Source organism: Rhodotorula toruloides (assembly GCF_000320785.1).
Source record: "Rhodotorula toruloides NP11 unplaced genomic scaffold Scaffold8, whole genome shotgun sequence".
Classification (NCBI taxonomy): Eukaryota; Fungi; Basidiomycota; class Microbotryomycetes; order Sporidiobolales; family Sporidiobolaceae; genus Rhodotorula; species Rhodotorula toruloides.
The window spans coordinates 100,819-128,072 of NW_015622968.1; the positions used below are offsets into that span (position 1 = coordinate 100,819).

The following is a 27,254-nucleotide window of genomic DNA, read 5'->3' on the forward strand; positions in this document are numbered from 1 at the left end:
GCTGCCCTCACTGAAACTAGGCACAAATCAGTATTGATTGGGTCGCTACGGAAGACCTCCCTTGCTCAAGCGTAGACCTCTGTCCCTGCAGGGCTCCTGCCTACCTTGCGGACCTTGGCAGTGCTCCTCCCTATATCCCAGCCGTGCTGATAGCAATGCAGAGTCAAGGCACAGTTTCCGGCAAGTCGGGCATACAAGCTTTTTAGACACACCGGACAAGATGGGGTATGCTCATTGCGCCCGCCGAACATCTACCGTCAAGTCCAGCTCTCCTTCCCTCCTGCTATTTGCGCGATCCACCCGCTCCTGAGCAAAGTGGACAATCTCCAGCATTTCCGGATCCAAGACCTGTTGACGGGCCTTCACGGCGAGAGTGACGACCGTTCGCTGCAGTCCACCAGCACTATCGGCAGCTTCCGTCGCGCAGAGCTGCCAGATATGCGGTTCAGAAACAGAGACAACCGTCGGTAGCGCCTCAACCTGCGGCCCAAAGAGTCAGCGAGGCGGAAAATCGCGAGGAGGCCGCAACGCACATCCCGGACGATGCTCGCAATTTGACGAGCATGCTCGCTGGACAAGCTTGAGGATGTCTGAAGCAGAGCCTGACCGGTCGAGGTCGCGGCTGGCTGGGCGATGTAGAAGATGGCGACCGACTCGAGAAGGGCGAGTACCTTGTCAAACGGCGCCAGCTGCGCGCTGACGATAGCCGCAATACGCGGTCAGCTTTGCAGCGTAAGGATTTGCACAGAGACGTACGGAGGAAGCACAGCTGCGGAGCCGAGCAGCGCTATTGCAAAGAGGAGAGTGGTCATGCTGAAGGGATTCAGCGCCTGCTGCAAGGCGGATGGCCGATCCGACCTGGTTGTGCGCCTCGGCGACGACAAGATACCGGGACGAACTGCTGCGGCCAGACCGCTATGATTCCGCGCGAGGACGGCGAGCGCGACAGCGAGGAGAGCGGCGGCGGTCAAGGCGGCGCGAGGGAGCGAGATCCTGTCAGACGACGCGACGCCGTCAGCCAAGCGAAGAGCCCATAGCGGAAAGACCTCGAGACTCACCCAGCACCGTGCGGATCACTGAGTGTCGCCAAGCCTTCGCCGTGGCCAACGCCACCGTGCCCCGCAGCATGCGCTCCGTCGGCCTCCTCCGGTCCATGCAACAGCAGGACATGCTCCACTGACTCCTTACAGACGTAAACTGCCGAGAACAGCAGGTATACGGCCTGCGCAAAGTGTGACAGCGTGAGGTAGCGAGTCGAGCTGGACGATGGAACACGGATTAACGTCGCACGAGGAACGAGAGAACAAGATCTCGCGCACCCGTACGGTCGCCGCACCGAGTTGTTCCGCTGCGATCCCAGCGCCTGCGTGATTGCCTCGAGTCCTCCGTCCCTCTCCAGAAGGACAGTCGAGACGGCACCGATGCCGTCGAAGACGACGAGATAGCCCAGGCCTGTCGATGCCAAGCTCTCGCCCGCCTGCCCTTGTACCCACAACGCGGCACCAGCGACGATTTGCGCGGCTGCCAGAAGCAATAGCGCGCGAGTCCCCAGCGGGACGTGGAACGAGGTGTAGAGGAAGAGTCGGAGAACGAGCGGTAGACGGCCGTATCGCTGGCGGAAAGTGGCGGTAGGTGCAGGAAGCTGATCTTCGATGCCCTTCTGCGATGTTCGTGTCGTAGTAGGGGACGGCAAGCGCTCTGCCGGGCTGGAGGTGAAGAGGTCGTGGGAGACCGAATGACGGTGGTGATGCCCTCGCCGATTCTGCGCCTTCGTCGGCGTCTCACCTGCCGATCTTCCGACGTTGTTGGAGGCTAGCGCAGACGGAGACGGCGTGTCGGCAACTCCAGGCTGGAACGGCTTCGCGAAAGGGTCGTCGAAGGTCCCGCCGTACCCCTCGGCCGTCTGTCCCGGGTGAGGAAAGAAGGCGCTAAGGTTACGCGCATGGATTCGCGAGTGCTGCCGCGCGTGTCCCTGGTTCGGCGCCGTGGACGAGGATCCGAGCGAGGTCGAGGCGGAAGCGCTGTGCGGGCCCTCGTCCTCCTCCTCCAGGGCCTCGAGGCGGTACATGACGTAGCTGGTGCCGCGTTCGAGCTCGCCTTTGTCCTACGTGCACGGTTCAGGAGGGGCGAGAATGAGCGGGTCGAAGGCGCACGAGGTGGGTTGTGGGGAGTCGACGAGAAGGGCGAGGGCGGCCCAGTAGAATGCGTCTGGCGATCGCGCCTGACTGCTCCGGACTACAGAGGAGCGTTTCGAAGCCCTTCAACTCAGCAGACGACTCGGTAAAGAGGCGGGGAGGCCAACCTGCGACGGCGCGACTTCATCGCTTCATCGCTTCGTTGTCCTCGATCCGTCAAGTCATGCCAACGACACCGCCTGCCGAGGAGCGAGAGCTGACGCCCGATCTGCCAGAGCAAGGCGCAACAGAGCTGGCTGCCCAGGAACGCTCGGCGGATGCGAGTCCCTCGCCTGCGGGCGAAGCAGCGGACGACTCTCGCGAGGAAGCGGAGGGGGACGAGAAGCAGCCCGACGCTGCAGAGTCGGCCGAGCAGGACGAGGAATCTCGGAAGGACGCATGGCAGGCAGTTTGGAGCGCCGAGTGCGTACCAGAATTCTCCTTCACCGGGACGGCTGACCTTGACCGGCGTCACTCGCAGAGCGAATGCTTGGTACTTTTGGAGTGCGTTGTGTGGACAGTCTTCTGTATGTCACTAGCTGATGTCTACCTGCAGACGCCGAAACGAACGAGACGACCTGGCAGAACCCCCGAGACCACTCCGCCGCTTCTGCTGTCGCCTCATCCTCCAACACCTCTCCTGCGCCCGCCGAGGCCGATGCTACGAATACAACAGCGGCTGAAGAACCCGACCGCTTACCAGGGATCGACCCCGAACTCGCCTGGTTAGACCCTACGGCTGCACGGGCTTCGTCAAGCGGCGGACTCGCCCAAGCCGCGCGCTTCAACGCAAGAACAGGTCGTTTCATGGTGCGTTGCCGCTTTCTACTAGATGGCCGATGATTAGACTGAGTGAGCCTATCTGTTGCAGGCGGATCCTGCGCTGAACCCCGACCGCATCAGTGATTATCAGCGAGGGAGACGCCAGCAAGAGGCGTACTACGATGGTACGCTTGACTCATTGCGTCGCCCCGGTTCTGTCGGTTGCTCACTGCTTGTTGTCACTCCTCGCATCGCAGTTGCCGGCTGGGAAGCCAGTCTCGCCTCTCGACCGCCGAAGCGGCAACACGAAGACGCGGAGGACGAGGACGGCAAGAAGAAGCGGCCGTCAGCGAAGCAAGTTGAGAAGTTTCGGCAGGCGAAAGAGGTGCGTTAGAACCGTGCTTGCGCGGGACATATCGAGGCTGACGTTCGTTTCGTCGCTCGCAGGAAAAGAAGCGGAAGAAGCTTGCGTTGTGGCTAGGCTCATAGCAGTAGTCCCGCGGAGGCTTTGAGCGGTACGGTAATTACAACATTCCAGATGCTCGAGACAGCGAGACAGCGAGAACAAAACAATCTCAGGACGTCTCCCACTCGCCGCCGGACGCCAGAGTCGCAAAGACACCTCGAGGCTTTGCGCGCAGCTCGGCGACGGTGCCGCTGCATTCGAGTTTTGCGGTCAGCGATAGGTCGAGCAAGGAAGCTTGCGGGGGAGGAAACGCACGTCTCAGCGACAGTCCCGTCCGTGAGCACGATGAGCCGATCGCACTTCTCCATGATGGCGAGCTTGTGCGTGACGATGAGGGTTGTGCGACCCGCCTTGATGCGCAGGATGGTGTCGAGCACGGCCTGCTGGTTCGCGGGGTCCAGAGCCGAGGTGCACTCGTCGAGGATGAGAATCTCTCGCGACTGCACGAGAGCGCGAGCGATCTGGAGGCGCTGCGCTTGACCGCCGGAGATGAGCGACGCGTTGTCGCCGAGGGGCGTGTCGTAGCCTTGCGGAAGCTCGGTGATGAAATCGTGAATGTGCGCCGCCTTCGCTGCGCGCTCGATCTCGTCCTGGGTGACGTGCAACCGGCCGTATGCAATGTTCTGCGCGACCGACATGTCGAAGAGGGCCGGGTGCTGCGAGACCACCGCGACGTGATCACGGAGGTACCGGACGTCGACGCGATCGAGAGGGCGACCGTCGAGCAAGACCGAACCGTCGGAAGGCTCGTAGAGACGCTGCAGGAGCGCCGCAACGGTAGACTTGCCAGAGCCCGATGGACTGCGGCGGAAAGCGGGCGAGCTTGTGTAAGCGGCTCAGGGGAAAGCAGGAGGCCGACGCACCCAACGATGCCCACGCACTCGCCAGGCTGTACCTGGAAGTCGAGACCTCGAAGGATCGGAACATCGGGTCGTGAAGGGTAGGCGAACCGCACATCGGCGAACGAGACGTGCCCGTGTATCGGGAACGTCATGCGGCCTTCCGACTCTCTTGTCTCGGGCTTGAGGTCGAGGAGGCGAAGCAAATCGTTTGCCGCGCGCAAAGACTTGGCCATCGCAGGGACTGGACGAGGCGAACGTCAGCGAGGGGCGCGATCGTAGCCAGCGGCCCGACTTACGATAGTTCATAAGCGAGCCAGCGAACGTGATCGTAAAGATGATGAGGGTGAAGACCTGGAGCATCTTGCTGAACGTGTATCGACCGCTCACGATGAGCAAGGCGCCGACATAGAGCATCAGGCCTGCAAGTCAACAGGTTAGCGCGGAGCTTGCCAACAACGGAAGCACGGCCACCACGCACCTTGCGAGAGGTAAGTGAGCGTGAAGGTACTGGCGAATCCGAAGCCGGCGAACGGAGCAGCCTTGATCCCGCTCGAGTACGCCGAATCGGCCGTCGACTCGAAAGTGCGGGTGAAGACAGGCTGAATCGACATGCTGCGGATAGCGCGGACGTTCGCCAGGGTCTGCGCGCATGCTGCATCAGCGAGTTCGTCGGTATATGCTGGAAGGAACCTCCAGCGCACCTGATGAAAGCGCTTCGAAACCTCTTCGCGCTTCAGCTTGTTGACGCCCTCGAGCTTGTTGAGCACGGCGGCTTGGAGGCGAGTGATGACGATGATGACGGGAGCAATGCCGAAGCCAACGAGAGTGAGCTCCCACCCGGTCACGAACGACCAGACGATGCCGAGGGTGAGCATCGAGACGAGGACGCAGCACTGTCCGACGACTGTTCCGACCAGGATTCGAGTGTCCTCCGAGTCCTTGACGACAGAGTGCGACAGCGCGCTCGTCGCATTCTCGGGACGATCGAAGAAGGACTTGTCCTGTTTGAGGACGAGGCCGAATGCTCGGCGCCGAAGCGCGCTGATCCACCCCATCGCGCAGCGCTCGAGACAGTAGAACTTGAGGAACGAGCCACTGCCGTCGATGAAGGCGACGAGGAGGATGAGAAGCGCTGATTGCGTGATGAGCGAGTTGGCGTTCGGATTGCCCAAGTTGCTGATGACCTTCGAAAGGAGCGTCGACGAGATTGGCGTGCACGCGCCAACGACCATCGAGAACACGACGCCGCAGCTGAAGAGCAGCTTGTTGGGGATTGTCGGCCAGTATCGCCGCGCGAGCTGGAAGAGCGACAGTGTCGGAGCGCGAGAGGTCGCCCCGCCAGCCATGTCGACGATCGCATCCGCACTGGTCGGACCTGTGCGACCGGCCCACTTCTGCAAGTCCGCCTCGGTCATCGTGCGATGCTTGATCCGCGGTCCGAGAGGTTTGCGACTCGACATTGCTGCCGCCGATACGAGTTCGAGTGCGCTCAACGACAGGTCGGAGTCGGCGCGACTGACGGGTCGCGAAGCGCGGCGGCTGCCCTCCATCGGGTCGAACGGGGGAAGCAGATCGGTCGCAGAGAACCGCTTCGACGCCGGGCGGGACGGCGAGGGAGAGGAAGAACGGCTGATCGCACTTTGGAAGTTTGCCGAAACCCGCCGTGCATCGCGTAGATCTTGACTTGCGCGGAAGACATCGCCTGCAGGCGGGAAGAAGAGGCTGGGCGACGAGTAACGAACCGAACCCACGTCTTCGGCATCCGCATCGCTGATCTGGATCCGAGGCGTGGAATGTGCCGACCCGTACACTTCGCCCAGAGTGCGAGGCGTCGCATGAATGTCCTCGAGGTCGAGCACTTCCTCCTCGTCGTCGACAACGTCGACAGTCGAAGCACCTTGTTGCGAGTTTGCGAGTCTGGCGAAGTGACCTGATCGGTCCGCCTCGAGATCGCTGCGGAAGCCTTGTTCGACGACGGACCCGTCGACCATGACGTAGACAAAGTCGTCGGGACCGATGGGCGCAAGGTCGTGGGTGATGACGATGGTCGTCCGGTTGTCTCGCCAGCGCTTGACCGCCTCGTTCACGAGCAGGCGGGAGGTCGCGTCCAGCGCCGACGTCGCTTCGTCTGCGCGGCACTGTTCGTCAGTACCACTCAGACCGAAGGTCAAAGACGGATGATGAATCGTACGCACCGAGGATGAGGACCGTCGGGTCCCGGATCCAAGCACGAGCAATGGCGAGGCGCTGGCGCTGGCCGCCCGACAAGCTTGCGCCTTTCTCGCCGCTGATCCAGGTGTCGTAGCCGTCAGGAAGATCGCGAATGAAGTCGTGGATGAGAGCACCGCGACAGGCTGCGACGACTTCTTCCCTCGTCACGTCCTCCTGACGTCGCTTCGTCCCGTCCTCCTGCAGCTGGCCGACGACTCCGACCGCAACGTTGTCGTGAATGGTGCCGTCGAAGAGAACAGAGGCGCCTTGCGAGAGACAGGCGACGTGTCCTCGCAGCCAGTCCTCGTCGATCCACTCGAGCCCTTGCTCGTCCACCTCGATACGGCCTGACTCCGGGCGATACAGCGCCATGAGCAGCGAACCAACCGTACTCTTGCCCGAGCCGGATGTGCCGACGACGTAGGTGGTTTCTCGGGCGGCAAAGTACAAGCTGACGTCCTTGAGAGCGGGCGGAGCGGGCGCAGGTCGAGTCGGATAGTGAAAGGTGACGTTGCGCAAGCTGAGCTCGCCAGAGAAGGTCGCAGGGCAGAGCTTCCTGAGAGCACGAGGAGCGCCGGTACGGCGAGCTCCAGTCGCACCCGCAAGCGGAATGAGGACGGGCGTGTGAGGCGTAGTCGGCGAGGCGACGGCGTTGAAGGGATGGGGCGACAGGTCGTCCTTGGCCTCAACCTTCTCATCACTCGCGAAAGCAGACGCCTCGGTCAACGTGCCGAAGCTGCTGCCTTTACGGTGATGCGCCTTGCGCCGCCTGCCGAAAGTGCCGGCAGATGACGGCGGCGGAGAGCGCGAAGTCGTCGCGTTCGTGGCGGGCGGCTCATCGCGAATCAAGGTGAGGAGGCCGGCCATGGCGATTTTGCCCTTCTCGAGGGTGACGAGGAACGGGATGCAGGTCTGGAGATACGTGCTGCCGAGCAGGCACGCCCAGAAGCAAGTATTGACCGAAGCCGCCGTCGCCTTGCCGGTCTGAATGAGATATGCGCCGAACCAGAAGCCCTGGACGAACATCGACATGAGGAGGAATTGGACAACGCCGCTGCGCAAGCCCCAGACGAAGTGAAGCTTGACGTAGGCCACGAAGTCCTTCTTCGTGAGCTCTTTGAAGCCCTTGAGCTCCTCCTCCTCGGCGTTGAACGCTTTGACGGTCGAAATCGCGCCGATCACGCGGTCGACGCGGGACGAACACTGCGTCGTCGCCTCGCGCACTTGATTGGCGAGCGGTCCCGAGAAACGCTCGGTAAGGCCGACGAAGAAGGTGACGACAGGGATGGTGGCGAGGACGACGAACGACAGTCGCCAATTGCGGTAGAAGGCGAGGATGATGCAGAAGATGAAGGAGGAGAGGTACTGGATGATGAGGCCGATTGTTGACGAAGCGCCCATGCGGACATCATCTGTGTCTCTGCGGTTCGGAAGCAGAGTCAGCGCGAGTCTTGCAAGGACGCAAGGGAAAAACGTACTTGGTGAAGCGTCCCATAAGTCCCGCAGCATCCGCCTTGCCCGCCTCTCCACCTTCGGCTCCGCCATCCGCTGCGCCACCCATCCCGCGGTCGTACCACTCGAGGCTTTTCTCGCTGACGCCGCGGTAGACCTTCAGGCGGAGCTCGTGCGCCGCGCGCTCGCCGTGGATCGTCCACAGCGCGACGTTCGTGGACGAGAAGAAGAAAACGACGGCGGCGATGACGGCAAACTTGATCGCCTTGTTGCGGATAGCGCTCAGGAGCTCTGACCGTGCGGCCTTGAGCGCTTCGTGCGAGAGATCGGGTGCGGCTGTAGCGAGGCCAAAGTCGGTGTACGCTTGAAGGGCGTCGCCGAGGATCTGGGTCATGTACGGCGGGACCAGACCCGCGACAATGGCGCAGACGATGCCGGGGACGACAATGGTAAAGAAGGTCTGGCGAGTCGTGAGGGAGAAGAGGAGGCCGAGCGAAGGTTGAACGGAGGGCGGCTTGGAGGGTGCGGAGGGCTTCGCGTCAGACGCAGAGGAGGCGACGGAGTACCGCAGGTCAGGGAGGTTTGCCGTATCGCGGGAAAGGTCGAGGGGCGCCGGTCGAGGTGTGCCTCGCGCACCGAACGGCTTGACAGCCTCTCCCTCTTCTCCAACTGTCCAGCGTATCGGCTCCTTCACATCGCCTGCTCCGCCGCCCGACATGATGTGCAGCGTCTCCGTCGAGGCTGCCGGCTGCATAGGGACCGAGACGGCATCGTCGTCCGGGAAGAGCTGTCTCGGGGTAGCACTGTAAGACGGCGGCGGCCGGGCTGGCGAAGACGATGGCGATACGGATGCGTCGAATGATGCTTGGCCAAGTCGTGGCGACCTGTAGGCTAGCGAATCGACTCGTGGCGGCGATGGACGAAGGGAGGGCGACGTTGCGGAAGACAGGCGGTTTCGAGGGCGAGTCGAAGGTGCAGACGGTGGGTAGCTCATGTCGCGGTCTCGTGCGCGTGCCCAGTGTCAGCAGTCGACGCAAGTGAGCTGTAGGAGCGAGTAGCATGCTCGGTGGCTGGCCTTCGAACAGCCCGGCTGCCGCGAGCGAAACAAAGGGCTCGAGACACCCGAACAAAGGGCGGCGACGAAGAAAGGGAGCTGGACGGCCGGCATCTGCAGCTGGTCTGGCGCTGTACGAAGCCTCTTCAGAAGCCTCCCTGCGTCCTCACAGCCTCGCTCGAACAGCGGCAAGTCTGGTTCGCTTCATCGACTCGACGAGGTCCGGGCGGAGATTGGAAGGATGCTTGATGGAGCGTGTCGAGGAGCCGTGTCGGTGCAACTGAGCAGCGAGTCAGCCAGCAGGGAGCATGCCTGTGCCAGCGGGCGAGTAGACGGCGAGCCAACCTGAGAGCGCGACGAGGACGAAGTTGGCCAACTTGCATGCTCCGTGACTCGTTCTTGCGCTCAGCCAGCTCAGTCAGACTAGTTACCGTAGCTCAGTGCACGTCTCCACGCACCCTCCGACTGCCCCGCGCCGCCGTCCTCCCGCCTCCCTCGACCATCCCTCGCTCACTGCGATCGTCCTTCTCGACCTCGGCCCCAACCCAAGAAGCCAGCGAGCACGCAGGAAAGATGCAGGACTCGTGGAGGATTCCTCAACCGAGCGCACCGGAGCCGAAGCTCAAGGTGTACAACTCGCTTACTCGTTCGAAGGCGCGTCTTCTCTCTTCGAGTCTGGCGAACGGCCCGCTGACGCCAACCCGGGTCTCTTTGCACAGGTAGACTTCGTGACCAAGAAGCCCGGGATCGTAACGTGGTACAATTGCGGCCCGACAGTGTACGACGCCTCGCACATGGGTCATGCCAGGTCCGCTCGCTTCGCCTTTCCCTTCCAGTATGCCGCACAGACTGCTGATCGTCATCTTTCGCAGGAACTACATGGCTCAGGACATCATGCGGAGGATCCTGCGCGATTACTTCGGCTACGAGGTCAACTTCGTCATGAACATCACGGACGTTGACGACAAGGTACGCTTCTACGGCTTCTGCTCGCCTGTCTCTTCACTGAACTCGTCTGTCGCACAGATTATCATCCGGGCTCGTCAGTCGCACCTCCTCAAGAAATACCTCGCCGAGCTCGCCTCCTCGTCGACCCCGCTCTCCTCGCGCGTCTTGCAGGAGGTGTCGACCGCATGGACCGCCTACTTCGCCAAGGCCTTCGCCGCGTCTCTACCTTCTCCTGTTGCTGGCGAAGACTTTGCGGCCGCCGAGGCCGGTTGGGCCCAGGTCCAGGGCCTCGCGAAGGACGCCAAGTGGGTCGAGGCGCAGAAGACGGCCAACGAGAAGTTCCCGATGTACTTTGCGGCTGTCGAGGCGGGATATGTGGCCCTGAAGCAGGCGCAGAAGCAGGAAGCGGCGGGTTCCACGAGTTTGACAGATGCTGAAGCGCTCGTCGAGGCGAACAAGGACGCTGTTGGTCTCTGGCTCGACAAGCAGGTGCGTCGGCGTGCTGTGTACGCGCAGAGTCGACCGCTGACCCTAACTGCCACAGTTCGGCGCGAGCGTGACGGACCCGGCTGTCTTCCGCGACCTGGCGGCGTACTGGGAAGACTCGTACTTCAAGTCGATGGCTGCGCTGCACGTCGAACGGCCGACCACGTTGACACGAGTGAGCGAGTACATCCCCGAAATCGTCACGTTTGTCGAAGGCATCGTAAAGCGAGGCTTTGCGTACGAGGGCGGCGGTAGCGTCTGGTTCGACACGGTGAAGTTCGAAGGCGCGAAGGGCGAGGGCGAAGGCGACGACGAGTGGCGGCACACGTACGCTAAGCTGCAGCCGTGGAGCAAGGGCAATCGGGAACTCCTCGAAGACGGAGAAGGTATGTCGTCTTCGCCGACTCGCGGACGACGCGACCTGATCCGCGTCTCTCCACAGGCTCGCTCACCAGCACGACCGGCAAGCGCTCGGCGGCAGACTTTGCGCTCTGGAAGTCGTCCAAGCCAGGCGAGCCGGCATGGCCATCGCCTTGGGGTCCCGGTCGGCCAGGCTGGCACATTGAATGCAGCGTCATGGCCAGCGCGGTGCTCGGCGAGGGCATGGATGTGCATTCAGGAGGTGTCGACCTGGCATTCCCCCATCACGACAACGAGATCGCCCAAAGCGAGGTGCGTCCGCTCGCGTGCGTACTCGACGAGCCTTGCACTGACGGTTGCTGCCGCAGGCCTTCCACAACTGCCGGCAATGGGTCAACTACTTCCTCCACACGGGCCACCTGCACATCGAGGGCCTCAAGATGTCGAAATCGCTCAAGAACTTCATCACGATCGACGACGCCCTCGAGAAGCACACTGCGCGGCAGCTCCGCTTCGCGTTCTTGATGCAGAACTGGAACGCTCGGCTCGACTTCAAGGAGTCGTCTATGCAGGAGGTCAAGAGCGCTGAGACGGTGCTGAATGTGCGTCTCTTCCGGATTGAATCGCAACTTGCCGTGCTGATACCGCTGGCTCTCGCAGAACTTCTTTACCAACGTCAAAGCTCTCGCGACTGAGGCAAAGGAGCGCAGTGTCGCCTCCGACGGACACCACCACTATGAGCAGGCGGAGAAGGACCTTCTTGCCCAGTACGTCGGGCTTTTGACTCTGACGCCACTCATTGCTAACCCTTTCCCCGCCTCGCAGACTCGAGCAAGCCCAGCTCGCCTTCCGTACCGCCCTCTGCGACTCGTTCGACACCCCCACCGCCCTTCAGATCCTCCTCGACATCGTCTCGAAGACCAACATCTACCTCGCCCGCGGTCGAAGACAGGTCAACTTCGCCGTCATTCTCGCCGTCTCGGATTGGGTCACGCGGATGTTGCGGATGTTTGGGCTCGGCGAGGGCTCCCCTGTGGACGGGAACGGCGACAAGGTTATCGGGTGGGGAGTTGCAGCCGCGAAGGGCGACCAGCAGAGCATCGACGTACGTGTATACTGCAGAACCCCCTCGCGTCCGGCACCGACACTGACGCTGTCACTACGCAGCGTGAGAGCATCCTCATGCCGTACCTTCGGGCGCTATCCGGCTTCCGCGACCAGGTTCGACAACTCGCCATGTCCGGCGCCGCCTCGTCCGACATCCTCGCCTTGACCGACAAGTTGCGCGATCACGACCTTGTCGACCTTGGCGTCGCGCTCGACGATCAGGAAGGTGAGCAGCTGCGATTTGCTCGCACAGTCGCAAGGAATCCGCGCTGACACGTACTCGCACGCAGACGGTCGTGCGATGGTCAAGCTCGTCCCGCCTGAGATTCTGCGCGAAGCACGCGACGCGAAGGCTGCAGCCGTCCGAGAAAAGGCGGCCAAGATGGCTGCCGCTGCGGCAGCCGCCGAAGCGAAGCGTCTCGAGCGCTTGGAGAAGGGTCGCATGCCGCCGACGGAGATGTTCCGCTCGAACACGGCCGAGTACTCGGCTTGGGACGAGCAAGGTCTGCCGACCAAGGACAAGGACGGCAACGAGCTGCCCAAGTCGCGCGGGAAGAAGCTCAAGAAAGAATGGGACATGCAGAAGAAGTGCGTTCCTGTCCGCAGCGACTGGTTGTGCTCGCCTGAACTGACCATCTGACCACAGGCTGCACGACGAGTTCCTGAAGGAGCAGGAGAAGCAGAGCGCATAGCACGGGTAGATGAACTCGCAATGACTTTCGCATCAGCACTCGCTCGAGAATGAGCCCTATGAGGAGGAGAACATCTCGCAGCGAAGCGCGTTGAGTCGGCACGGCAAACGATTGTCCATTCTTGCACCCTGAACCTGGGGAGAAACTACGGAATACTGACAGTGGATGCGAGATGAGAAGAGACAGCACAAGAAGGGGCGAGAAGGAGATGCAGAGGAGGAACAGGGTTGCGCGAGGGAGAGTCTAGGGGCCCGTCTAGTTTTCGTCCTGGGTGAGGGAGCGGAGGAAGCGGTAGAAGTCGATGGGGCTTGCGTCGATGCCGTACGTGTAGACAAAGTGCGAGGCGACGTAGCACGAAAAGACCGAGTGCTTGTAGGCTTCGGGAAGACGGGCGAGGATCTTGTCGAGGCCGGCAGTGTCGATGAGGAGCTTGGGCAGCGCGCGCTCCATGACGGCGCGCCTCATCTGCTGGTCGTCGTAGAGAGTCGACTCCTCCATCTCCGCCTGAAGCTGAACAAGCTTGCGAGACAGGTCGTCCGAGAGACTGTATGGCCCCAAACAAGTCAGCAAGCGCTCCTCGGGTAAGATCGTTGCGGATGCGTGACATACAGCGTGAAGGGGCGACCAGTCTTCTCGTGGGCAGCCCAGATCGTCTCGAACTCGGCAGTGGCGTTCTTGAAGACTGCGGCGGCCGCTGGAGTCAGTACACATCGATGCGTGAGTGGAAGGGAGCGCATGAGCTTACTGGTCTCTTGGATCGAGCGCGCGTACTGCTGGTAGAACTCGGGAAGGCGGTCTTTGCCAGCCGAGGTCATGAGGTCGATGAACTGGGCATCATCGAGCGCCATGCCGGAGAGAACCTCGAGACTCGACGACGTGACACCGCCCTTGTTCGCGCTTGCGTCGCGGAAGAGAACGACTGCGGGGAGAAGAGAACGTGAGCAGGACGAATGAGAGGAGCGGACCGGACTGCGACTTACCGCCCTTCTTCTCGAGCTGGAGACGCGCGCCCTGGGTGATGAACAAGTTGGCACCTGTGCGAGAGCCACTGCGTCAGCTTCACTGCATAGAGGTGAGGAGAAGAGGACCTCGACTCACCCTCGACGATGTACTTGAAGTTGGTGACGCCGTCGGCATCCCACAGCTTCGAGACGTTGTTGACGTTGACCGACTCGGGGCGACCACCGCACGGGACGAGAATGTCAGCCTTGTAGTGAAGGTGGGCGGTGTTGCGGAAGTCGGTTCCGTCCGCGACGACATCGCCATCTGCCAAAGTCGCGCATCGTCAGCAAGGGAAGTGACAGATGCGAGTCGAGGGACGCACTGGGAAGGGTGACGTCGCGGTCGTCGACGAGGATGAGGTAGCCGTCCTTGCTGAGCTTCGAGCGGTCAAAGTTGACGACCATCTTGCGAGCCTTGGCGAGGCGGATGAGCTCCTCGCGGTTGATGCCATGCGGGTCGTGCAGCGTGCCAGAGCCGTCGATGACTGCGGGGGTGAGGCGAGTGTCAGCTTTTCAGCGGCGAAGAAGGGAGACGAACGAAGATACGCACTAGTGATGGTCTTGTCCTTCGAAAGCAAGATCTCGTCTGCGCAAACACCGCCGAGTCAGCCAACGCTCCACACTATTTGAAAGGAACGGTCGACGTACTCGATCCAAGATCACCGTCAGGACCGCCAGTCTGGACCTTGGTAATCTCCTCCTCCTTGAGGCCCAGCTTGCGGTAGATGCCGGTCGTGTACCCGCGAACCGAGAGCGACGTCATGCCGTAGATGTCGTGGGGGCTGCGACGCATCACATCGTCAGCACTTGCGCTGCGAGGGAAGAAGCGAGCAAGAGGGGACGCACATGCCACCGTGCGTCGACGCGGGCTTGCCGGTCGACGAAGCCTTCCACCACGGTGCGCCACGGGCGCGAGCGTGGTCGGCGACCCAAGCCATGTAGTTGGCCGTGCCCTCATCGGGACCGAAAAAGAGCTGTGAGCGAACAGATAGCGAATCAGCTAGAGTCGTCGGCGAAACGAACAGGGGAGTCGCACGATCTCCTCCTTGCCGTAGAGGTCGATGATCTTGTCCTTGACGCCCGGAGTGCGTCCGGGAAGGAGCAAGTCGAAGATCGAGTCGACAAACTTGCAGAAGCAAGTTTGGGGGTTGGCGCCGAGGTCGGGAAGGATAGCGCCCTTCGAGCCGCCTTCGGGGATGTCCTTGTTCTACAAGACATGCGGAGAGGGTCAGCACGAGCGAGAAGCGATTGTTGAAGTCGCAACGAACCTTGAGCGCCTGGGTCGAAGCGAGACCGTAGACCTCGTCGAAGAGACTGCGCTGGTTGACCGAGTACGCCTCGCGGTTGCGCGACATGCTGCGATACAGGTCACGTCAGCGACGGCCAGTAAGTAAGGAGCACTCGTACGCACATCATGCGGAGACCGCCACGAGCGACGTCCTTGAAGCGAAGGTGGAAGCCGCGGAACCCATCGCCGACCACAAGGAACAACCCGTACGCGCGTACGGGGTACTCGGACTCGGGCAAGAAGTCGGGGTCGAGGCGGAACGAGAGGGCGACCTTGGTGCTGGTGAAGAAGTTGGTCTTGAGGATCGCGTTGTTGAAGGTGACGAGGCTCTCGAGGATCTGGGCATCGTGCTTGTTGAGGACGTTCTTGCGGATGTGAGCCTTGAGTTGGTCCGAGGTGAGGACTTCGGCGGTCTGGAGGCGGGCATACGAGAGCGTCGGGACGAGGTTGTTGCCGTAGTTCGAGTAGTAGTGCGTGTAGGCGAAGCTGATGTACGCGAGACGAATCACGTCCGGGTACTGCTGCAGGCACTCGAGGATACTGGCGCGCGTGAAGGTTTCCTGACGGAAGCGCGCACGGATGTCGGAGAGGACGCCGGCCTGAACCGAGTCGTTCTCGTCGAGGATGTTCTTGAGCGCAGCGTAAGAGGGACCGAGGCGGTTCAAGAAGTGCTGCGCGAAGACCCAGGCGGAGTAGGCGTAGGTAGACTCCTGGACCGACAGCTGCGAACCGGTGAAGAGCGGGTTGTTGGGAAGAACGTCTGCAAACGACCGAGTCAGCTCATCTTCCTGCCGCCTACCGCAGCTCACGCACAGATGAGAGACGACTCCTTGATGATCTGGAGGATGTTGCCCTCGTTGGGGATGCCCTGAAGAGGGTGGAGGTAGAGCGAGATGATGGTGACGCCGTTGCGGAGATTCTCTGCGGTCACGCGGCGAAGTCAGCGCAAAGCAGGAGCAGTGAACGAGGGGGACGTAACGCACCAACGTATTTGCGGGTCGAGTAGAACCCGTACGAATGGTAGAGGTCGGACAAGGCGGAGAAGAAGCTGCGGGTGCCGCCCTGCTTGTACGCGAGGACGATCCTGCGCTCGCGGCTGTTCTCGACGTCGTACGCCGCGACAACGGGGCCCATCCTGCGCAGCGCCTCGTCCATCAACTCCTGGTAAATCTCGAGCGTGTTGTCGGTCGCCTTCTCGAGGAAAGTCTTGTCTCCGACCTCGCGAATGTTGACGCCGGGCTTGACGAGTTCCTGCTCGTCGAGCTTGGTGTCGACAAAGTCGCACTTGGAGACAAAGTACGAGCGGAGCTGGGCGGCGACGCTCTCGATGGGCGCGTGGCCGTTCGCGTCGTCGCCGTTGGTCGTCACGGGAGGGACGGCGCGGTACGACTCGAGGCGCCATGCGTCCGTCGGGTTCGAGTTGTCGAGGTATTGGCTGTCGATGCGCTGCTCGTACTGAGGGCCGTTGGCAAGCGAGACGCCTGGCGGAGAGGTGAAGATGTAGACGGCCGAGCTCTGCGCAACAAGACAAGAACGGCGCTCGTCAGTTCCAAGCGTCTCGTCGTGATGTATGGCGAGGAGTTTGGAGCAAAAAGGGAGGAAGCGGGAACGCGAGGGAATAAAAGCGTACGTCGCCCTCCTTCTCGAGCTTGATCTCGAGGTAATCTTGGTGGCTCGCGTGCGCCTGCACCTTGGCGCCATACAGACTCTGCACGCACAAATCTCGTCAGCTTCCGGAGGGAGATTGAGCGGAGAAGGAACGGAAGCGCACCTCGACATGGTCTGCGACTTCTTGCGGGCTGGTGAGGGAGAAGTACCCGTCGTCGATTCCGAGCTGGCTGTAGAACCAGTCGACTCTGTGGACCGTGCGAGATTCGCGGTGAGTACAGGAGTAACGTGACCCAACCTCTCCCGACGTGAGCCGAGGAGGGGAAGGAGGAGGGACGCACTCTGGCTGGACGAGGAGCTCAGGGAGGAATCCGTTCGAGGCGACAATCTGTGTGCGAGCTGTGTGAGCATCGAAAACTCCGCGGTGAGGGGCGGATCTCGCGCCATGGCCGAGGACGGGAGGAAGAGGAGGTTGTTTTGGCTCACGTCGACGACGGCCTCCTTGTGCTTGTCCTTGCCTGCGAATGAGGCTTTCCGGTACCCGAGGTCGTTGTGCTTGATGGTCCCGTGTGCTGCAGAGTCGTCCCCAAGTCAGTGAGCGTGCGAGTGAGGCTGTGTTGGAGAGTGAGGACTGACCGGGTGAGGGAGTCCTGGGGACGTCGAGGCGGTCCTTGAGGTGTTCGAGTGGGGAGGGCGGGCTGAGCATGGCTGATGGCATGGCTGTAACTTAGTTGTTTGTAGGGAGAGAGAGAAGGAAGCGAGCGAACGACGAGGAAACCCCGCGTGCACGCATCCCGGGCCCGCAGCCAATCCCGCCCTCTGCCACCGTTCGCCGACCCTCGACCACTCTCGCTCAGTTCGCGTGACCTGGCCCGCCCCCTAACCAGCCAGACTCCTCTCCCTGATCTCGCAGCCCGACAATGCACACCAGCCAGCTCCCTGCCCGCTGCTCGCCCCCCCCAGCCCCCGCCGAAAAAAAGTTGAGCGGAGCGACGACCGGCGGGATGCCTCTCTCGCCCGCTCGTGGCATCCCGGTCGAGGTCACGTTTCCGCTTCGACACAGCACGCACTCGTCGCGCAAAGTCCCGGGATCACTCAGACTGGGCTCGCGAGCTTTTCTCTCCCTTGCTCACGCACCGCTCTTCCGCTGCTTTCCACTCGGTCCCGCTTGCTTGTCCCGCTCGCCAAGCGCAACCCAACTCGATTCGATCCCGCTTCGACGTCCTCAAACTTGAACTGCTCAAGCTTGTTCCAACGCGCATTCCGTCTTATTCCTCCCCGTCTACTTCGGCAACTGAGCGATACCCTCAATCTCGAACAGCACGCCGAGGGGGAGCTTGGCGACCTGTATCGGACAGCCACAAGTCAGTCGGGATTGACGAGGAGGGAAGAGAGGCAGGGTGTGACGCACCTCGACGCATGAGCGGGCAGGCTTGTGCTCGCCAAAGATCCGAGAGTAGATGGCGTTGACCTGTCGAGCGTGCAACGCGAACGTCAGCGACCGGTCTGGGGTGCGAGAGAGGACGTCGGGGCGAGAGACTGCGAGCGCATCGAGTGCCCTGCGCTCTGCCTCTGCTCCTCAACACGCGAATCGACATCGAGCGCAAACGCACCTTCGCAAAGTCCCCAAGCGACTGAAGGAACACCGTAGTCTTGACGACATCGGTCAACTTGCATCCCGAAGCCTCGACGACGGCCTGGAAGTTCTTGAACGCTTGTTCCTGTGCGCGGTATGCGTGGGCTCGTCAGCGCGGGTTCTTAAGGGTATTTGGATGTGCGCGGAGAGCGTGCTAGAGCGTTCTCCCACAGACGTGGGTTGCCAAATGCCGTTTCCTCCTCCTCTTCAAGCCGACCCAGCCGCGGCTTCCTCCCTCTCTGCGCCGCGTCGATGAAAGGAAGCAGTTGACGCACAGTCTGTTCCTCAATCCCACCCTCAACAACCTTCATCGTCTCCGGCACAAGCGGCACACATCCCGAGACGAAGACAAGCGAGTCGGTCTTGATCGCCTGCCTGCACGTCCCACTTCCTCGTCAGCTTTCCTCTCGGCGCGGATAGAGAGAGAGCGGGAACGCACGAGTAAGGACCCACGGCGGAGGGAGCGTTCGAGGTAGAGACGACTTCGAAAGGCATCTTGCTTTTGGGGGACTGCGAGGGAGAGAAAGCGAGGGGAGCGGAGGTGGAGAGGTGGTGAGCTAGTTGTCGAGCGCGGTCGACTGGGGGCATTGAGCGCGACGAGCGGGCGACGCGGAGAGGGGAAGAGCAGAGGATCTGATGAGGATGGGCGAGCGGGAGGAGGGAAAGGCAGAGCGTGAGCGAGGGTGCGCCGCTGGAATGAGGAAGCAGGGCGGACCAGACGGCGCAACATACACTGACTTGAGAGAGGACGGGAAGAGAGCGTGATGGGGGAGAAGGAGGGGGAGCGGTTCGCCGTCGGAAAACGAGGCGGGGATAAGGCGAATTTCTGTCACTCTCCTCAAAGGCACGGATAGACATGCTCTTAATGCAGCAGATGTCGAGATAAACATGACATGACCGCCTGCAGACGAAAATCTATAGTTCCGAGGGTCCGCTGCTCGACCACTCGCCCGCGAAACTCGGCGCGAACGGCAGCGTCAACGTCGAGTCCATGCCCGTGATGCTCGAGTCGATCTTGAGCGGGTCGCCAGGCGGCAGGCTCGAGTACATCGACAGCGGGCTTGCGATGTCGGTTAGGTCGAGCGACTGGAGCGGTGTCGAGAGGGCGAGCGGCGGGATAAAGAGCGACGAGCACGCTTCATTGAAGAGGGAGTGGTAGTCACTTGTTGGAAGTGCTGGAGGGTAGGGGACGGGAGGGTAGGTCGACGGCAGGTCGTTGCACCATTCGTCGCAGGGTGAGCGAGGCGACGGCCACGAAGACAAGTCCGTCTCGCTGATGGTAAACGACGGAGACGGCGGATTAGTCAACAAGCCTGATTGGGAGGAGATGGAGCCGGATCGTAGCGCTGTCGAAATGGTGAAGTAGTCGGCGGGTGAAGGGGCGGGTGCGAAGATGGATTGCGGAGTCGCGAAAGTCGGCAACGGCGACTCGCTTTTGACGACGGTGTCTGCAGGCTGATCGTAGGATGGCAGAGGCGGTAGTGTCGGTAAGGGCGGAAGCAGAGAAGGTAGGCTGGTCAAGGTAGGCGAGGCGGAGAGGGTGTCCTCGCTCAGGTCTGTCCGAGGAAAGCGTCAGTCCGCATGTCGCAGCACCTTCCAAAGGCAAGTAGTACGCACCAGGTTCTGTCTTGACGACAGGCTGAACCGCGGGTCGTGCCGCCTCCTTCGGCTCGACCTTCTCCCCAGCCGCGGGCATATCCTCATCCTCCTCCTTCATCGGCACGGTTCCCGCTAGTCGTCGTTTCGCCTCCTCCTCCTTGCGTCGCTGGAGGTAGAGGTCCGCGCGGTAGACGCATTGCAGCTCGCCCGTCTTGAATTTCGACGTCTTCCGGCAGGACGAGCAGGCTGGTCGAGCGCTATCGCAGCGAACGCGCCGCGCCTTGCCTACAGACGACCCAGTCAGCAGAAGCATACCACGGCAGAGACGAAACGTACAAGCTAGACAGGCGAGTCCCTTTTGCAGCGGACGACCTGTTCCGCCTCCGAATCTCGCCAACTGCGCCTCGCTCGACGAGCCAGCCAAACCGCTTGCCGATGCCCTCGCCGCGCAGTTCCGTGTCGAGAAGTCTGCCGACGAGCTCGAGCTGGCTGAGGCTGAACCTGCGATAGATCCGTCCGAAAGCCCGCCCATGCCATCATCAGCGTGGATCTGGCGAGGACGGGGCGCGATAGGCGAGCGGCGGGTCGCGATGGCGCTGATGGTGGAGTAGGAGGGCGGAAAAGCAGGAAAGCGAACGCACCGCTGGCTTCTGCCGGCGCAACACCCGACGCATACTCGCACCGCTCTGGAGGGGGGAGACCCTCCCACGCCGCCCTCCTGAGGCACGCCGTGCACACCTTGAGTCCGTCGCAGCGTACCCTGCGCTTCTGGCCTGTCGGAGGTGCATACGAAGGCGGTCAGCGTGAGGTTGAGTCGTCTTCGGAAGCGGCGGTCCGCTGGGGGGTCAAGGAGAGCGGGAGACGCACAGGTTCGACAGGCCGGCTGCCTGCCTGAGGATGACCGCGCTTTTTGTCCGACAGAATCCATACCAAGCGTAGCAAAGGAGAAGGAGCGGGACGAGGAGGAAGGAGGAGAGAAGCTGCCCAAGAAGTGGGTGTCGATCACGCTCTGTTCCGAGAGGGGCAGCCTCGCAAGAGACAGTCAGCCGAGCCTCGCACTTGTTGCCAAACCCGCAAGGCTTTCGAGCGCGCTGTCGTGGAACAGGCTCTCCTCTCGGCTGGCGAGCCGTTGTCTCTCCTCGTCGATTAAAGCAACTCGCTTCCGTAATGGTCCACCAACGCCCGCTGCTCCAGCTAAGCCCAGGTCGGTGCTATCAGCGTGAACTCAGCAGGAAGATAAGCGAGTAAGTGAGCAGGAAAGCGAGGAGAGGGTCGCTCGATAAGCCAGTCCGGTGCGGACCCCGTCGCCGTATCAACGTCCAGCAGCACAATCGCGACAGACGAGCGGTGTCCGCCAGCGTAAGGCGACGATATCGTCGAGGCGGACTCTGGAAGCAGCCAGGAGAGCCGTCGCTCCGACTCGGAGGCGACTTGCTGCCTGTCTTGCGACTGGCCGCAGGGTGAGGCGGCATCTCCGGGCGCGAGAGGGTGCAGCACGACGGCATCACATCGATAGAGCCTGAGCTTCATTGGTACCTAGACGTCTCCCGGACCCGTGTTGGCCCGAGGATGGGCGGCGAGGCGGACGTTGCGAGGCGAGGAAGGGAGAGAGGAAACGGCGCTCATGTGCCGGGCCGTGAAATTGCGCGTCCGTCGATGAGCACGTGGTAGGCAGCTTAGGGAAGCGACGCGAGTCCCGCACACGGCGTTTGCAGCGCGGGAGGCGGCGAGGGCGGAAGGAGAAGTTGAGCCCAGAGAAGCAGCTTTGGCGCCCTGCGCCCCAGACGACCGAATGTGCCGTCGTTCCTCGTGTGTCTCCCCACGGCCAGCTCGCGTCCACCAGTGAAGCTGTCGAGCGAACGGGAGGGAGGAGTCCTGAGCGAGGGGGGCGAGCAGGAGGAGGAGGACAGCTCGCGGGATGGCGCAAGCAGGTGCGTCCGCTGTCGCATGAATCTCAAGGCGGGTCTCGTAGCCTGCACGACTCCTTCTGAGCGTGCGAGTGAGCGGTGAGAGGGCAAGGGAGAGGTCGTTCGGTCTGCTGTTGGCACCGTCACCTTCGTCCTGTCCCCTCCGCTTCACTACAACAGACGCGCACAGGCTGTGAGCTGACGTGATCTACAACGCGCATACACGGCACCCGCTTGTCGACCGGCCGCCCGAGGGAGGTGGACCCGCTTCACGCGGCCCTGTCCTCGCGGGTGGATAGGGGCGCACACGGTGCTCGCGGCGGATCAGGGCCCGGCTGACAGCGTTTCACGTCCCGCTACAGCCTCGTCCAGCACATTCACGGCTGTCCCGATTCCCTGAGGCCGCTCCATCGTCCCCTCGACCCTCCACCAACCCACGCAGCACCGCCTTCGTCCCGCCCTCCCCAAACCCTCAAGAGCCATGTCCGAGATCAGGCGCAAGCTCGTCATTGTCGGAGACGGTGCCTGCGGAAAGACCTGCCTCCTCATCGTCTTCTCAAAGGGCACCTTCCCCGAGGTGAGCACCCATTCCTTCGCGCGAGGAGCCTGCTCGCACGACGCGTCCGCCGTACCGTGCTCGGCTCGTGAGGCGGATTGATCGACCTGGATGGGGCAGGCTGGACCGTCTACGGGATTTTGCGGCCTTGCAACACGCGCGCAGACAGGTTCGGATCTTCACGGCGGATCCGCGTTGCGGTAGGGGCGAGAGTGTCGCCATCGCAGCACGAGAGTACAACACACGGTGGAGTGAGCACGACGACTGACGATTCTTGAACTCGCAGGTCTACGTCCCCACCGTTTTCGAGAACTAGTGCGTTCTCGCTTACCTGCCTCTCGAGCCGGCATTCTCGCTGACCGACACTCTCGCCCTGCAGCGTTGCGGATGTCGTCGTCGATGGCAAGCGGGTCGAGTTGGCGCTGTGGGATACTGCTGGCCAGGAAGACTACGACCGCCTTCGCCCCTTGTCGTACCCCGACTCGCACGTCATCCTCATCTGCTTCGCCGTCGACTCGCCCGACTCGCTCGACAACGTCCAGGAAAAGTGGATCTCCGAGGTCCTCCACTTCTGCTCGGGCCTCCCCATCATCCTCGTCGGCTGCAAGAAGGACCTCAGGAACGACCCGAAGACGATTGACGAGTTGAGGAGGACCGGCCAGCGACCCGTGACGCCCCAGGAGGTGCGCGTCTGCGATCTCTCCGTTCTCGGACGCATCTGACTAACCTTTGGCGCGGTCGCAGGGCGAGATGGTTCGCCAGAAGATTGGCGCGACCCGGTACCTCGAGTGCTCGGCCCGGACTGGCGAGGGCGTCCGCGAGGTGTTTGAGACGGCGACGCGCCTCGCCCTCCTCTCGTCCAAGGGCCGCAAGAAGAGCGGCAAGTGCAGCATCCTCTAAGCGACGCCCCCCACCGCCTCGACTCTCGACTCCTCATCGCATGCCCTCCCTTCCGCGCAGTCGACCTATTTCCCGCCTGTTTCACTCACCTAGCGTCAGCACTCTCCGTAACTTCCATTCCCTCCACCCTTTTCCGCCTGGGCGAGCCACCGTGTTCCTCCTCACCCTCCACCCCTCCTTCGCCCTCTTCCCCTTTCTCCCCGCGACCAGCTAGTACTGCCGCGGCTCTCTTCTCTCACTTTCTACGTTTTGACGACTTGTCTGGCTGTACTCTAAGCTTTCCTTGCACCTGCGTGATGGGCGAGAGGCGCGAGAGTGGCCTGCCTTGACTAGCTCCCGCTCGTTGCGCTCTTTGCTAGGTGCACTAATGTCCACCGAGGGAGCCAGAGCCTCAAGAAGCACACATGGCCATGCTTGAGCGAGTCGACAACTGCCCCTTCTCCTTGTGGCGCCTCTGGCCCGCTCCCCTTCCATCCCCTCCGCTCAGCTCGTCGTTGGACCTGTCTAGGAGTCTCGACAGCTCAGACGAAGGTAGCGACTGCTCGACTGGTCGCGCTCGTCTCTCCTTCGCCCTCCCCCTTCTCATCGCTCCATCCCTTTCCCCGACAGCAAACCTCCATACCCGCGCCTCAGACGGCCTTGCGATTGCTTCTGGCTCCTCCAGCAATTCTGCAAGACCGACCCATCTCGTCACTCACGCTCACCGACCCCTCCTAGCGCCTGACGCCCACCCGGCACCTCGCCCCTCCTCTCTGACTTCGACTCCAGCACAATGGCCGACATCTTCGGCTTGCGCGGCGAGCGCTACGCCTTCCTTCGCCTCGCCCCTCCACCCTCGTACGTCGCAGGAGCAGGTCGTGGTGCGCAGGGATTCACGACTCGGAGCGATATCGGTCCGGCGCGAGAACAGGTCCAAGAGGACGAAGGACCGAAGGAGGAGGAGTACAATCCGGATCAGTTCCAGGATCCGGAGAACGAGACGGGATTGTTTGCTGGTGAGTCGGCGTGATCGCTTCGAGACGTCTGCGTTTCCACATCCGCCCGTCCCGCTTCGAACATCAGCTGACGCTGCTCTTCCATAGGCACTGTCTACGAGGCGGACGATGAAGAGGCGGACCGGATCTACGAGGCGGTCGACGCGAAGATTGATGAACGGCGGCGGGCTCGTCGTGAACAGCGGGAACGAGAAGAGGCGGAGCAGCTCCTCAAGGACCGACCCACGATTCAGAGCCAGTTTGCGGATCTGAAGCGTGGATTGGCGGACATGTCGGAGGACGACTGGTACAACCTTCGTGCGTTTCGCCTCGCTTCCTCCGCTGGAGAACCCGCTTGACGCTCTCCTGATGTGCAGCCGAGGTCAGCAACATGATTGGAAACCGCGTCAAGAAGCCTCGACTGGAAGGGCGGAGCTACGTCGTGCCGGACAGCGTCATCGTTGGGAACCGCGACAAGGGCGCACTGGAGAGCGCATTGGCGGAAGAGCAGATGGTGCGTCCCGCTCGACAGCCGTACGGCTTGCAGAGCTGACTGTCGCCTCGCGAGCAGAAGGATGGGTTCCAGACGCCCGCCGATGCCCTCACCGACTTTGCCGAGATCGGTCAAGCGCGTGAGAAGATGCTGTCCATCAAGCTCGAGCAGGCGGGAACGGATTCGGCGCTCGGCTCGACCAATATCGACCCGAAGGGCTACCTCACCGGCCTCGACAGCCAACTGCTCAAGACATCGTCCGAGATTGGGTGCGTCAGCCCTTCTCTCGTTTCAACGAGCTTCGCCCGGCTGATTTCCTTCATTCCGCAGCGACATCAAGCGTGCTCGAGCTCTCCTGCAGTCCCTCACCAAGACGAACCCGAAGCATGCGCCCGGCTGGGTTGCGGCAGCATGGCTCGAGAACGTCGCTGGGAAGCAGGTGGCGGCGCGCAAGATCATCGCCGAAGGTTGCGAGCAGTGTCCGAAGAACGAAGATGTTTGGCTGTGCGCGAGCGAGCTGAATGTGCGTGCCCGCCCTTCCGACCTACCCGACTGAATGCTGATGGCGAGTCGCTTGCACAGACGAACGAGAACGCCAAGATCATCCTGGCCAACGCAGTGCAGGAGCTGCCGCAGTCGGTACGGATTTGGATGCGAGCCGTCGAGCTCGAGCACGACGTCAAGGCGAAGAAGCGCGTCTTGCGCAAGGGTGCGCCCGCTGCTAAGCCTCACGTTTGGGCATCTGCTGATCTAGGGTCGGCGCAGCTCTCGAATACATTCCGGCAAGTGTCAAGCTGTGGAAGGAGACCGTTGAACTCGAAGAGAACCCGGACGACGCCCGTATCCTGCTCGCACGCGCCGTCGAGGTCATCCCGCACTCGCAGGAGCTGTGGCTCGCCCTCGCCCGCCTCGAGACGCCGGAGCGTGCACGAGCCGTCCTCAACAAGGCTCGCAAGGCCATCCCGACGTCGCACGAGATCTGGATCGCCGCTGGTCGGCTGCAGGAGCAGGAGGGCAACGTCGCTCAGGTCGATGCGATCATTGCCACCGGCGTTGCCTCTCTCAAGAAGAACCAAGCCGAGCTCTCGCGCGAACAGTGGCTTGCCGAGGCCGAGCGCGCTGAGCAGCAAGGCAGTACCGTCACCGCGCAAGCGATCGTCAAGGCAACAATTCACCTCGACGTCGACGAGGAGGACCGACAGGCCGTCTGGATGGACGACGCCGAGACGATGACCAACAAGGGCATGATTGCGACTGCGCGGGCGATCTATGCGTACGCGCTCAACGTCTTCCCGCAGAAGCAGTCGATCTGGCGGAAGGCTGCCGACCTCGAGAAGCATCACGGCGAACGGTACATTCCATCGGCCTCGCTCCCGCTCTTCGCGTGTCAAGCTGACTCTTACGACTTGCAGGGAAACCCTGCTCGCCCTGCTCAATCGCGCCGTCGAGTCTGTCCCGCAAGCCGAGGTGCTCTGGCTTATGGCCGCGAAGGAGTCATGGCTCTCGGGCGATGTCGACGGCGCACGACAGATTCTCAGTCGGGCGTTCGAGGCGAACCCGGACAGCGAAGGCATCTGGCTGGCGGCGGTCAAGCTCGAGGCGGAGAATGGCCAGATCGAGGCCGCGAAGCAGCTCATGCAGCGCGCCAGGGAAGTTTCCGGTACGCAAAGGGTGCGTCGCCGTCAGTCTCGTCGTCTTCGCCCTTCAGCCCTGACGCCTCTACTCCGCAGATCTGGGTCAAGTCGGCGGTGTTCGAACGGACGCACAGCGACAATACGGCTGCGCTGCAGATGGTCAAGGACGGCTTGAAGGTTTACCCTGCCAGCGCCAAGCTGCACATGATGCAGGCCCAACTGCTGCAGGCGCAGACGCCGCCCAATCTCGCGGCCGCCCGAGAAGCGCTCGCTGCCGGCGTTCGCAAGTGTCCGACTTCGGTGCCGCTCTGGATCATGGCTTCGCGACTGGAAGAGCAGGCCGGCGTGCGGATCAAGGCGCGTGCTCTACTCGAGAAGGCGCGCAACGTCAACCCGAAGAGCGACGAGCTTTGGCTCGAGAGCGTCAAGGTCGAGGAGCGGGACGGTTCCGGCGCGGCCAAGGCGATGCTTGCGCGAGGTGCGTTGACTTGTATGTTCGGTCTAGCGCACACTGAGCTGACAACCACCGCCGCAGCCCTCCAAACCTTGCCAGCTTCCGGCTTGCTGCACTCGTACTCGGTCTGGCAAGAACCCCGCCCGACTCGCAAGACGCGGTCCGTCGACGCGCTCAAGAAGACGAACAACGCCCCCGCCGTCATCGTCACTGTCGCTCGGCTATTCTGGGGCGAACGGAAAGTCGAGAAGGCGCGGGACTGGTTTGGCAGGGCTGTCGCGGCGGACGGAGACTATGGCGACGCATGGGCGTGGTGGTGGAAGTTTGAGAAGCAGCACGGAACCGATGTGCGTTACGGTTCCCTTCCCTGTCGCCGTTCTTCTGCTGATGCGGCTCACGCCTCGCAGGAACACCGCCAGTTGGTGCTGGAGAAGTGCATTGCGGCGGATCCGCATCACGGTCACGTCTGGCCTGCGATCGCCAAGGATCCGAAGAACGTTGGCAAGGACATCAAGGCGGTTCTCGACCTCACCGCAGACGCTCTCGAGGGGTAGATGTGCAAGGACCTCTTTGTGACTTCATTGTCTGTTGCTGCGATGGTTGCGAGGGGAACAAGAACGAGAGACGACGACGGATGTTGGGAAGGAAGG

At 62.1% G+C, this 27,254-nt stretch overlaps 9 protein-coding genes across 9 annotated transcripts; 4 read left to right on the forward strand and 5 right to left on the reverse strand.

Annotated features, from left to right (window-relative positions):
- Window positions 1-231: 231 nt before the first annotated feature.
- Window positions 232-2,068, reverse strand: RHTO_07714 (protein of cation efflux protein family; the record flags this gene model as incomplete). The annotated part of the gene is made up of 5 exons (XM_016421370.1): window positions 232-480; window positions 534-696; window positions 757-993; window positions 1,059-1,259; window positions 1,320-2,068. 5 exons carry the CDS (start codon window positions 2,066-2,068, stop codon window positions 232-234), a joined length of 1,599 nt encoding a protein of 532 aa, XP_016273963.1.
- Window positions 2,069-2,358: 290 nt separating this feature from the next.
- On the forward strand, window positions 2,359-3,425 carry RHTO_07715 (WW/Rsp5/WWP domain containing protein; the record flags this gene model as incomplete). The annotated part of the gene is made up of 6 exons (XM_016421371.1): window positions 2,359-2,597; window positions 2,656-2,678; window positions 2,731-2,984; window positions 3,046-3,121; window positions 3,194-3,321; window positions 3,384-3,425. The coding sequence occupies 6 exons, from the start codon at window positions 2,359-2,361 to the stop codon at window positions 3,423-3,425; spliced, it is 762 nt and encodes a 253-aa protein (XP_016273964.1).
- An 86-nt stretch (window positions 3,426-3,511) lies between these two features.
- RHTO_07716 (ATP-binding cassette, subfamily B, bacterial MsbA) lies at window positions 3,512-8,901 on the reverse strand (the record flags this gene model as incomplete). Its single annotated transcript, XM_016421372.1, has 8 exons — window positions 3,512-3,593; window positions 3,658-4,203; window positions 4,266-4,485; window positions 4,541-4,663; window positions 4,723-4,885; window positions 4,946-6,372; window positions 6,440-7,875; window positions 7,934-8,901. The coding sequence occupies 8 exons, from the start codon at window positions 8,899-8,901 to the stop codon at window positions 3,512-3,514; spliced, it is 4,965 nt and encodes a 1,654-aa protein (XP_016273965.1).
- Window positions 8,902-9,342: 441 nt separating this feature from the next.
- Window positions 9,343-12,554, forward strand: RHTO_07717 (cysteinyl-trna synthetase; the record flags this gene model as incomplete). Its single annotated transcript, XM_016421373.1, has 12 exons — window positions 9,343-9,615; window positions 9,681-9,769; window positions 9,834-9,930; window positions 9,988-10,398; window positions 10,454-10,781; window positions 10,838-11,067; window positions 11,124-11,357; window positions 11,416-11,522; window positions 11,581-11,860; window positions 11,923-12,088; window positions 12,153-12,450; window positions 12,509-12,554. 12 exons carry the CDS (start codon window positions 9,343-9,345, stop codon window positions 12,552-12,554), a joined length of 2,559 nt encoding a protein of 852 aa, XP_016273966.1.
- Window positions 12,555-12,809: 255 nt separating this feature from the next.
- Window positions 12,810-17,169, reverse strand: RHTO_07718 (glutamate dehydrogenase (NAD+); the record flags this gene model as incomplete). The annotated part of the gene is made up of 19 exons (XM_016421374.1): window positions 12,810-13,098; window positions 13,164-13,236; window positions 13,300-13,473; window positions 13,535-13,588; window positions 13,653-13,820; window positions 13,879-14,040; window positions 14,106-14,141; window positions 14,204-14,337; window positions 14,402-14,529; window positions 14,592-14,762; window positions 14,824-14,911; window positions 14,967-15,603; window positions 15,657-15,764; window positions 15,827-16,358; window positions 16,474-16,551; window positions 16,615-16,699; window positions 16,793-16,839; window positions 16,938-17,023; window positions 17,088-17,169. The coding sequence occupies 19 exons, from the start codon at window positions 17,167-17,169 to the stop codon at window positions 12,810-12,812; spliced, it is 3,132 nt and encodes a 1,043-aa protein (XP_016273967.1).
- A 564-nt stretch (window positions 17,170-17,733) lies between these two features.
- Window positions 17,734-18,817, reverse strand: RHTO_07719 (translation inhibitor endoribonuclease; the record flags this gene model as incomplete). The annotated part of the gene is made up of 6 exons (XM_016421375.1): window positions 17,734-17,796; window positions 17,863-17,922; window positions 18,065-18,172; window positions 18,363-18,462; window positions 18,527-18,720; window positions 18,803-18,817. 6 exons carry the CDS (start codon window positions 18,815-18,817, stop codon window positions 17,734-17,736), a joined length of 540 nt encoding a protein of 179 aa, XP_016273968.1.
- Window positions 18,818-19,002: 185 nt separating this feature from the next.
- On the reverse strand, window positions 19,003-20,614 carry RHTO_07720 (transcription factor; the record flags this gene model as incomplete). The annotated part of the gene is made up of 5 exons (XM_016421376.1): window positions 19,003-19,643; window positions 19,705-19,971; window positions 20,023-20,187; window positions 20,328-20,459; window positions 20,554-20,614. 5 exons carry the CDS (start codon window positions 20,612-20,614, stop codon window positions 19,003-19,005), a joined length of 1,266 nt encoding a protein of 421 aa, XP_016273969.1.
- A 1,460-nt stretch (window positions 20,615-22,074) lies between these two features.
- Window positions 22,075-23,049, forward strand: RHTO_07721 (Rho GTPase; the record flags this gene model as incomplete). The annotated part of the gene is made up of 4 exons (XM_016421377.1): window positions 22,075-22,170; window positions 22,436-22,464; window positions 22,529-22,832; window positions 22,894-23,049. The coding sequence occupies 4 exons, from the start codon at window positions 22,075-22,077 to the stop codon at window positions 23,047-23,049; spliced, it is 585 nt and encodes a 194-aa protein (XP_016273970.1).
- Window positions 23,050-23,821: 772 nt separating this feature from the next.
- Window positions 23,822-27,158, forward strand: RHTO_07722 (pre-mRNA-processing factor 6; the record flags this gene model as incomplete). Its single annotated transcript, XM_016421378.1, has 11 exons — window positions 23,822-24,044; window positions 24,132-24,341; window positions 24,401-24,537; window positions 24,595-24,785; window positions 24,847-25,039; window positions 25,099-25,225; window positions 25,282-25,867; window positions 25,929-26,187; window positions 26,247-26,628; window positions 26,686-26,951; window positions 27,012-27,158. The coding sequence occupies 11 exons, from the start codon at window positions 23,822-23,824 to the stop codon at window positions 27,156-27,158; spliced, it is 2,721 nt and encodes a 906-aa protein (XP_016273971.1).
- Window positions 27,159-27,254: the final 96 nt, after the last annotated feature.